This window comes from Glycine max, chromosome 19 (assembly GCF_000004515.6).
Source record: "Glycine max cultivar Williams 82 chromosome 19, Glycine_max_v4.0, whole genome shotgun sequence".
NCBI lineage: Eukaryota > Viridiplantae > Streptophyta > Magnoliopsida > Fabales > Fabaceae > Glycine > Glycine max.
This window is the reverse complement of record NC_038255.2, coordinates 49,675,486-49,686,969: the sequence shown is the minus strand read 5'-3', so window position 1 is coordinate 49,686,969 and position 11,484 is coordinate 49,675,486. Positions and strand designations below refer to the sequence as shown.

The following is an 11,484-nucleotide window of genomic DNA, read 5'->3' as shown; positions in this document are numbered from 1 at the left end:
CGTGACGCTCTCTGTTTCAAAATTTTCATCTATTTCCTTGGCTTGCATATGCAGGACAAAACTACATATACTTAACTATATAAGATAATGGCCTCCTAAAATAATTAAATTACTTTGTATCTATACTAAAAAAAAGTATTTCTTGATCCCTCCAAAGAATTGCATCTGTTTTTTTCTTAAAAATAAACAATTATGAATACAAGTTAATAATTATTAATTTTGTTTTTCCGCTATTTAATTACAATTAATAAAAGTCAAGTTAATTGTTGAACTGCATAGAATTATATATATTTGCCAAAACCTATTTTTAGCTATAGACAATGTTACTTTATTAATAGTATATATTAAGCAAGAAGAGAATTACTCACTAAAAATATATGATATAATATACTAAAAATTAACATATATTAAAATAATACTAAATTTAAATATTATAAATGTATAATATAAACAAAACAAACCCAAACAACGTACACGTTCAAAATCTAGTGATAACATAAAATAAATTATATTTGACATAACATTACAGGAAAAAAAAAATCTATTTCTAAAAAAGAAAAAACTAATTTTCATTCTTAATCTTTGGTACCCGCTTCGGATGCCTTTTAATTAATGAAAATAAATCATAGACATACTTTAAATACACTAATTTATTTAAATAAAGCTCTAATTTTACATTTAAAATAAGAATAAGATAATTATTTATTATCTTATCCTATAGACTTATATAAACAGTAATCTATTATATATTTAGACGGAAAAAAGAAAAGGAAATATTACAATTTATGCAATTTTTATTAATTAGAAGAATATTAAGAAAAAAGAATAAAAGATATTTTAAATTTTTTTTTTGTAAGTTTGACTGATATAATTTCGCAACAAAAAAAAGAAATCAAATTTCAAAAGGACGTACTAGTATTTACGAGAACGAAGTGACGTCCATTAGCGGGCGAAGCAAAGTCAAATTAATGGAAAGCACGAACGACAAAATTGGCACCGTTTCAAGAAAATTAAGCATCAACGCATCCGTACAACCTTCTTTCCCCCTTCCCTTCCCTTCCCTTCTACGTTACTATTGGAGTAGATATTGAATCTTCATATTTCTGTTGAATACTCAGTTTTTTCTGCAAAATATTCATTAAAAAGTAATTATTCATATCATTGACATGCATCTGTAGAAAAAAAAAGTCAACCATTCACATATACAAAATATATAATTTTTTGCCAAAAGTTATTTATCAGTAAATCAAATAAATTTTTTTAAAAAGACTATTATTTCTTCATATTCTCAAATGCAAAATTATTAATTATCTCAAAAAGACTATTCTTAGACACAAATCATTATGTACTGTAAAAAAAAATTTGTTAACCGAATTCAAACCCGTGACTTGTCAAACGCAAGATCTTATCTTGTTCCACTCAACTAATCCTTTAGGTTGTAAAATTCTTAAGAATTGAAATATATGTTTCCTGAAAAGATAAATACTGTGAAAAAAAATATTAAAATAGTAACATGAGAAAAATGAGGAATGGGAAATTATTAATTTTCCTTACTGTATATCCGTGCATAGGCTTTTGAAAGTTAAAACTGTTCTTGTCGTTGGGAATACGGGATTGAATTTTTGTGGGACTTACTATTCTTTTTTCCTATTTGCCTGCCAATTCTGGTGTTAATTTCCAAATGGTACAACTCAGATTAATTTCTCCACTCCACTTCAAATTCATTTTACCTTTTCTTTCAACTATAAATTTATCTGGTTCGTTTAAAAGTTGGAAAATTAATTTTCACATTTTAAATGAAATTATATATTTTAATGTAAATATATAATTCAAATTAATTTAAGTATACCTCTTAATCAAATTAAGTGGTTTAAAATTAATTTTATCAAATTCTAAATTAAAAGAATATTATATAAGCAAACAAGGTGTAAAAGAAATACTTTGATTATTACAATCTATTATATATATTTTATATATTTAAGTTATTTTTTAATATATATAAAAATATTTGAAGTATTTAAAAAAAATTATAATTCTATTATAATATTGGACACTTAAGATGTGTTTGGTTTAATGCTTTTGATTCAGGGACGTTTGAAACCTCTCAACGTTGAATACTTAAATCAAACACACACTCATACCACGTATTAAGTATGTGTAATTAATTTTTTGTTTTCAAATCTAAGTACATTCCTTACCGTCTTTCGTACAGACACGTAATTTGCCTAATACGATTGTAAAGTACAAATGTGTAGACTGTACTTGGTCAAAGCTACCAATCTCCATATTCAATGGAGTTATTATATAAGTTAGCATGTCATTGTTTATTTTATATAATTAAAATTGATAATAGCAAAATTTTTAAACAAGTATTTTTACATGATAAATAATTTATATTATGATATCAAATTATTTTTGATAATTTTTTTAAAAAGGGATTGACTTTTTTTTTTTTTCTATATACATATCTCTTTCTTTCACCTATACACTAAAAAGTAAGTTGCAGGCTTAGAATTTTCCTATGCAATTATAAATGGAGGAGTCATTGAGTCAATATATATAGCATGAGTGCTCTGTCCCTCTTTCTCCCTCCCGTATCTGCGTACAATGAGCTTGTATTGAGCTGAAAGTTAAATAGTTTATGTCTTAATATATATTATATAAAGGGATCGAGCATGAAGGACGCCTTGAGGGAAGAGCAAATTGGTGAGTTTTTGGAGGCCTTCTGTCTTTTTGACAAAGATGGAGATGGTAAGTTAGGCTTTGTTTTGCATTAATTAATACAAGTTACTCTCATTATTTGAATTTATTTTGTTTGGTTAGACTTAGATTTCCCCCCATTCGTTTCCGTTTTTGTTTGCTTGCTGAATAATTTGTCCCTTAATTAATTTGATCTCTTTAATTTCTTAATTACATACTTGATTGCATGTGATTTATATTTTGTTGTTTTATATATATATGTATTGGAGAAAAGGCTGCATAACCATCGAAGAATTAAGCACTGCAATCAGATCACTAGATGAAAATCCAACGGTGGAGGAGTTGCAAATTATGATGAACGAAGTGGACATGGACGGCAACGGAACCATAGAATTCGGGGAATTCTTGAATCTCATGGCCAGAAAAATGAAGGTGCGTGAAAAGAAATTACATGTTCATTTATATATCCTAAAGTTCAATAAAATTTAGATGGCTATGCAAGTTAATTAATTTCAGCTACAAGTTTTATATTCAAAAGTGTGCACGTGTGAATATTTAATTAGTTTTAATGCAAAACAAATTAACAAGAAGACCTTGAATAATTAGTTTGATTATCAATGAGAGTACAATTAAAAGTTGATGTTGTTAATTATATACTATGTGTTTGGACCGAAAAGGAAACTGAAGCAGAAGAGGAACTGAAGGAAGCTTTCAGGGTGTTTGACAAAGATCATGATGGTTATATATCGCCCAGTGAGGTACAGTTTGTTAATTACCATGAGAATTGTATATATATAAATCTTAATTTAATTTGTTCAAGAACATGAGCTCATATGAATCATATAATATGGACATGTGTATACGTGTATGCGTGCAGTTGAGGTCTGTAATGAGAACTATTGGGGAGAAGGTGACAGACGAAGAAGTGGAACAGATGGTCAAAGAGGCAGATTTAGATGGTGATGGCCTCATTGATTATGAAGAGTTCGTGAGGATGATGTTGGCTGATTAATTAAATGTATGTCTATTAATTGGTATAGTTTTAATGTTTGGTTAGTATTCCTGGACGTATGCAGAAAACTAGCCTTATACTCTCTATAGCTGTACCACAATCTTATCAAATTATTCTAAAATTACGCATTTATTTCATATTTTATTGCATACCAATAAGTGATCACGTTCACAAAGCTAGCGCAAAGATTTTTGTAAATGTCAACAAAACAAAAGCAACAACCAACACAACCAAAAATGGTTGACACAAGACAAGGAAGATACCAACTCAGTCATGAATGAAAGATATAAAATCAACCCAACAACATAAAAACTAACCTCAAGGCCTTGGCTTCCAAGCTTCACTCGAGGAATATTTGCCATTTTTTGTGTCCTATACGAAATTTCCAACTATCTTTCTTTCTTTTACTCGTCTTCAAACATGTGTTATTAGTACTATGAGGTTGCTACACCTAACTCTTTTCTCTCTCCCAATTCATTTGTTATCTTGACTTTTTAATTTTTATTCCGGGGCTTATTTGACTTCTCAACCGCGATAGTGTACTAACTACTGAGTACTAACGGGTTCATCTTGCTTCACCTTCAAGTCAACCCTACTGCCGCCATATCACTAAAAAGGATCCAAATTTCATGCAGTCTTAGAAAACATGTATGGGTGCAGTCAGACAATTGATGAAGATTCATAAATTATTTTAATAAATTTAACTTTAAAATATTTTTAAAATATCGACTTTTGCATGATCATGTGACATCAGAAAATCCAAATCCAAAATTTATAAAAAAAAAATGATTTTTTATGTGAAAAAATATCTCATCAATAGTCGAAAACTAATTCTTCAGCTATCTATAATGTTCTCTAGATTTGACTAGCATTCTTACTTCAGTAGATGGATTTAACTAGATGGAAAAAAAATTGTAACTGTCACCATGTTAGTCTAATTTTAAGTCGTATTTGTTTACTTTAATTGTTCTCCACACATAAGATAAATATCATCATCATACTCTGCAAGGATGAGGAACATAACGTTGCGACATCTTACACTACACCAACCGTCATTTACATGCATAATAACCATTGTATATGTAATATATTTGCCAACCCATGATGGTGTTAGATGGTATTTGATTAAGGCTATGTTTGGTTGATGAAAGGAGAAGAAAAATTGAGAAAAAAAATTGTGAATTTCACGTGTATCTTATATTTTTTATACTCTATTTTAATTTAAAAAATTATTTTCTTTTATCATACTTTCTATTTCTATCCAATAAAGCAAACACACAATTTAAAAGAAATTTAATAAAGGCCTCTAGATCTTTTCTTGCGGATGATAGAAGACTCTAATTAAAGTCTATTTTCATTAAACTATGGATGTATAACCCAAATTAGTTTTATAAAATTTCATAAATTGAACAAAGGGCCTTTTGCACACATGCACAAAAAAGTTAGGACTGGATGTATCACTATTTTATCTCGAAATGAACTAAGAGAGTTTGAAAGAGATTAGTTACGTGTCCAATAGAAATCTTAGACACCTTCTAATTATACCAAAAAATTGTTTTAAGGTCAAAAACTCAGAAAGTACGTCTTTCTAGGATACATTTCACACGTTATTCTTGTAATTAGTAAAAAAAATCCTCTCAATCATTTCAAGTGACTCTTCTTTTATCGTTATTTGTATATTCAAAATTTTAACTGCTAATGCTTTTTAATTTAAAAATAATTTTATATGAAAATTAAATAAATTTTTATATTTGAAATGTTTATTTATTATGATTTTAATTATACTATAATTTACAAATATAATTAAGATAAATAATTTATAATAAATAATTTTTTGTTCCTTTGTGGGGAAATCCAGTTCTAATGAGTAATGACAAATTAAGTTTTGAACGGACAACGAAAGTTTTTGACAAGGTTAAAATTCTTTTGACACTTTTGAGAGTTTTTCTAAAAAAAAAAATATTCTAAAATTCTATACCTTATGTCCAAATAGGCCCTTAACGTGCTACAAAGTACAAACAACACCAACAACAAACCAATCTTCATTGACAGAAAATTCTGATGAGTTTGAAAGTAGTATTGATTCTATTGAACTCCGGATAATAATCAGTGAAACGTTGATTGAACCATTATTCGGCACAACGATGGATATATTGGCTTCAGATCACACTGTCTGTCTCATATCATAGAATAACATGTGCATAATTAAAGCATGCAGCATATGTTTTGCGAGTTATCCCCCTAGGACTCCACTTCCTTCTCTTGACGCCCCACTTCTTTTTTCCCCTCAGACGGCAGTGCAGCTGCTTGGGGCTTTGAGTTGGCTAAGATGATGTCTCAGAGGTGCTAACTGGTATATTATAGTTATGCTTTTGGTGGAGTATTAGCAAACTTCCATGAACATCTACCAAATGTATCAGTAGTCCAATCCCCTGCCACCTCAGATATTGGTACAGCATCTGTAATCTCCCTTAAATCATCTTTGCTGAGTTTCACACATGAATCGATATTACTATCAAATTTAATTTCTATAAATGTTTGACTGTTATGTATCAGTCATTTAGTGGCTTAAGCTTAATTGCTGAAGCTTAGGTTGTTTGACTGTTGTGTATCAGTCATTTATTAAAACACGTAAGTCTATTAATTTGAAATTAAATTTGATGATCACCCAAACACATTGTAATTATATATAAAATAAGGGAAGCAAGTTCTGGCTGTGTTTGATTCAGGATATGAAAATTGATCATCATCATTAATTTATTAGATTATGCTCTAATTTGCCATAAAAGACAATCACACATGTAAATGCTAAAATATTGTACCAGTACTAGTGAGCTAGCTGTTGACACACATCTTGGACAATTCCTTTGCCACCGAAAAAGCCTCGACCAAGAGGGCTATATGGTACAATTCCAATGCCAAGCTCCCTGTATGGCTGTATCAATAAAAGCTTTAACAAAGTCACTTCATTATAAGTTATAACATAAATAATTAATAGCTCAAGGTTAATACCACAAGGCCTTGAGTTCCGAGTTTCACACGAGGAATTTCCACACTCCGTGCCATTTATCAGTTCGTTGCAATGCTCTGCTGCTAGCTGCTAGATTACTTGCTACGTTTGAAATGGCTGGTGTAATGAAATATTGATACAGACAGATATTTCCCGAGTGGTTGGAATGAAATTTGTTGGTGAATCTACTTTTTGGGAGGGATTAGAATTCTGTTTACAGGAAACTAAAGTCTATTTTGGTGGGGTTAAGATTCTGCTACAGTCAAATGAAGTATAATTTTAGTAAAGATGATTAAAATATGTTATTAGCTAGCTTTTTCAAGTTTCAATCTTTTAATAAAAATAATTATATTTTTTATGAGATATTATTATATTTTAAAGTTTAGTTTATATTCAATGTCAATTAATAAGTTCCTTAGAGGCGGTATCTTTCGATAGCAAAACTCATGTTACGTAAAATAAAATATAATTTTTAATTTGTCAACCTCTCTCATTTATACATTCTTTCACTTAACTAAGTCCTATAAAAGTGAAAGATACTCTTTTTCTTATGGGTTAATTATAAGATTTACTCCAAGGTAAACAGAAGAGAAAAAGAAGAGAAGTCGTTCAAATCTTCGTACTAACTTAAATTAATAATTAATTATCAATTAATATTTTGTTAATAAAAAATATTCATTTTTTATGTTTAAATATGTTTGTGATCTGATTTATTTTTGTTTTTAATTTTTTTTAAAATATTTAGCATTCATTCTTAGATAATCTTTTAACATTAGTTGCTTATTGGATTTCTTATTTTAAGATACCCTTATTTATTTATTTCTTCATGGAAGCATGTCTACTTGACATAAAAAGTTTCTTAAAATTAAGAGATGTATGTTGTATAAAATAGGTAGGTTCAAGACTTCTCCAAGATAAATAAAATATTTCAATTCCAAATTAATATTTTAATTTGAAATAAAATTAAGTGGAAATAAAAAAAAATATAAAATATGTGAATTGCTTAATATGTTAAATAAGAAGTGATATTTAAATAAATTTATGATTTTTAATAATTTTTTAGTTGATAACAAAAATATGTTGAAAATTTTATTTATTGAAAAGTTTAAACTTTATACCTTTTAAAGATAATTTCACTCCTTACGAAGCTGATTGAGAAAACAGAAAATTATCAAGCACAAACCACAATTTGCTTCCCACAATCATGATTTTGTAATATAAGTAACAGGTGAGGTGACTGGCTGCGTTTCTTTGGTCACATATTCCTACCATATTCAGAGAACCACGAGTAGGAGTCTGCTCATGCTTTGCCCACTGCAAACGTCAGAATGAGAAACAGAGAACCCTATTCCTTCCAAGCTCTAACTATATATTATTATTTTTATTTTAGAGTTAAAACGCTATATTTTTTAATGAGAATATATATTTTATATAAATATGAAATCATTTAAATATATTTTATTTACAAAAATATAAAATTAATTTCATTAAATTTTAAATCAAACAAGCACTTATTTATTTGCTATAATTTGACATATAAAATTTATTTTATTTTGTCGTCAAAGATCAATTTAATTATTTTGAAGTTGGCCCATATATTTTAAATGTATTAATCTATTGTCATTATCTTTTAATTGTATATTTTTAATCTGTCGAATTTTTTTTTGTAATAATTGCTTCAAACATCAAATTCTTTCAGTAATAAGATAAAATATAAAATAATTGGTTCTAAATTTTTTTTTTAGACTGTATAGGAAATAGTAAACAAAAACAGAACAGAATAAAAATAATAATAAAGTTCTTTTTTGTTTCTTTTTTCTTCAACGACTATTTTCTATTTTATTTACCTTCAAATCCTACAATTACAAGTCATAACAATATATTAATTTATATTTTATCATCCTTCAAATCCTCCGAATTCAACAACATGATCCTCTTGAATTTGACTAGAGATGAATACAAGTCAATTGGATTTGATTTTTGAATAAAAAAGTTTAGAATAATTAAAATTAATTGGTTTAAGTTTATTCAGAATTTTAATTTATTTTAAAAAACTCAAATCAAATCAACATAATAAAAAAAATGAATTAGTTTGGTTAGAGTCATCAATTTGTTCAACTATAATTATTTTTAAAAGATTAGTTAAAAAACGAAAAATTATATATATATATATATATATATATATATATATATATATATATATATATAATATTTGGTTTGGGTTAATTCGATTTCAGAAAATATGAACCGAGAATTAAACTAATAGATATCAAGTTTAATCAGTTTATTTTGGATTAAACCTGATTATGTAAAAAAAATTAAACTAATTTATTGATTTGGTTTATTTCATTCAATTTTTCATATTAACCCAATCCAGTAGTAAATACCTATAATTAAGTTTGACTTTGGAATGACCATGCATTTTCAATATTGACAACAACCTTTGTCATATTTATGAGCAGACATCACAGAAAACTTCACCTAAAAGTCGCTGGGAGATTCATTTCCTCAAATGTCCATATTTTTATATTTTTTTTATTAAAATTAAATTTCTTCCTTAATATTGTCTTAAATCTTAAGTTTTATTCATAATAGTGATACCAATAATAATAGTTATCGTTGTTAGAAGAATTGAGTTACATTCTATTTTTGATTTAGTTGTTTTAAATTTTGATTTGATTTAAGTTAACTTAATATAATATATAATATAAGTAATAATTTTTGCACAAAAAAATATAGGTAATAATTTTTCAACTAGACACAATTTTGGATAATAACATATTCTCCCCAAATCAAAACACATAGCCGTTTCCCAAAACATTATAATTCCAATTCCACCTTTCTTAAATCTTAACTCACTTCACTCTCAATATTATCCTTGAATTTGTAAGATATTCAATGGAATATTTTCATTGTAGTGATCCTTGTTACATATATAATACAAATGTTTTTTATTCCTGCAAAAAGCCTCTTACGAGTTTAAATGATTCTATGCTTAGAATTCTAATATTCTTTATTGGTAAATATTAATTATTTTTTAAAAAATATTTTTCTACAAACATTCTTGTTACATGTTTAAATTAAGAAATTAATTAATAATATCGTTAAAAAAAATATTACAAAATGATTATACATGAAAAAAAAAATTGATACAATATCTATTGAGAAAAAAATGTTAGAAAATCAATTAAGGTAACATGAACATTAATAAAAAATGTCATAGGTGACATCTAATAAGATGAATAGATTGTATGATTTATAGTTTAATAAAAAAGAAGATCAAAATTATGTTCGAGAAAATCATCAAAAGAAATTTTAGGCTGAATAATATTTTTAAAATTTTAATTTTTAACTTGGTCAAATGGTGTTGTATGATTAATGTAGTTGATTGATCACCAAGTGGTATGAAGCTTTGTTGTAAAAAAAATTATGTATTATCATGTTTTTTAATTTTCATATATTTTATCGTGTTTGTAATAAAATAAGATTTCTATTTATTATTTTGATAGACATTTTGGAGCTCATCCATTACAGTAAATCCATCAGGACAAAAAATGAGAAAAGGTTTTTTTAATTGAAAAGTATTTTTTAAAAATCTACCGGTGGATTAAAAGTTAATTTCACATGCATCATGCATAGATAAAATTTAATATTAATTCAAAATCATTTCTTAACTTATCCATATTTATTAAAATCGTTGTAATATAATTTTTTTAAATATATTAAAATATGAATTATTTGATTATCTATTTATTGATATTCGATTTTAAAAAGATTTGACACAAATAATTTTGATAATATATAAATATAATTTATCAATTGGATCAATAAATATCACATCTTATATAAAATTATCGAATGGTGTGATAATTACTTAAATTAATCAGTAAATTTATTCTCTCTATATTAATTTGCTAACACTGTACACTCATTTTCAGTTGATGTGTATTAACACTACCAAAAGTTTTGGACAAAAAGCCAATAAACTCTTTTGTTTGAGTGAAGTTATTGCAGGATAATATAATAATTTATTGTTTACTTTTTTGGAAAAATGAAAGTTTATTTGTTCCACTTATTCTCTCTCCCGTAAATTAATATAATTAATCAATAATGAATTTTCAACTCCCCAAATGCCAACATTACAGATAGGTGCAGTATCAAAGTACTCTTCGTCGATCATGAAAAAAAAATACTCTTCATCAGCACCAAAGTTCAAATAATGCAAACAATTCTCCACCATTATTTAATTTTTGCATATACATACGATATTACATTTACAATGGAAAATCAAATCATAAAAAAGAAATTAAAAAATGAATAAAAAACAAAGTGACACAAGAAAAAAAAAAAGAAGAAAGAACAAAAAGGTATTAAGAAAAAAAAAAGAAAAACATATGTACGAGGAGGAGAGGGCATTCAAAAAGTTAAAAAATAAAAATGTACAGAGAATTATTGCATCAAAACACTAGCTTATGGCAGAAATTGTGGATTAGCCTCGAAGATGTGATTATCGGTCTTCATATTCCCCCCCTCCCCCCGGTAAAAATAGAATAGGAGAGAGAGAATGAGTGGGACAGGAGAGAGAAATAAATTTTTATTTTTTTTAAAAAAAAAATAATAAATTATTATAATATTCCTATAACAACTTTATTTGAACAGAAGAGTTTGTTGGGTTTTGTGTACATAAGTTTGGGTGTAAGATGCTAATGTACATTAGAGTTCTGAAAAGGTATTAAAGAAAGAAATATTTGAGCGCACACTT

At 26.8% G+C, this 11,484-nt stretch overlaps 1 protein-coding gene across 1 annotated transcript; it reads left to right on the top strand.

Moving 5' to 3' along the window:
• The first annotated feature begins 2,511 nt into the window (after window positions 1-2,511).
• Window positions 2,512-3,849, top strand: LOC100804878 (calmodulin). The gene is made up of 4 exons (XM_003554659.4): window positions 2,512-2,751; window positions 2,975-3,132; window positions 3,378-3,458; window positions 3,578-3,849. The coding sequence occupies exons 1-4, from the start codon at window positions 2,676-2,678 to the stop codon at window positions 3,710-3,712; spliced, it is 450 nt and encodes a 149-aa protein (XP_003554707.1). The 5' UTR covers window positions 2,512-2,675; the 3' UTR covers window positions 3,713-3,849.
• Window positions 3,850-11,484: the final 7,635 nt, after the last annotated feature.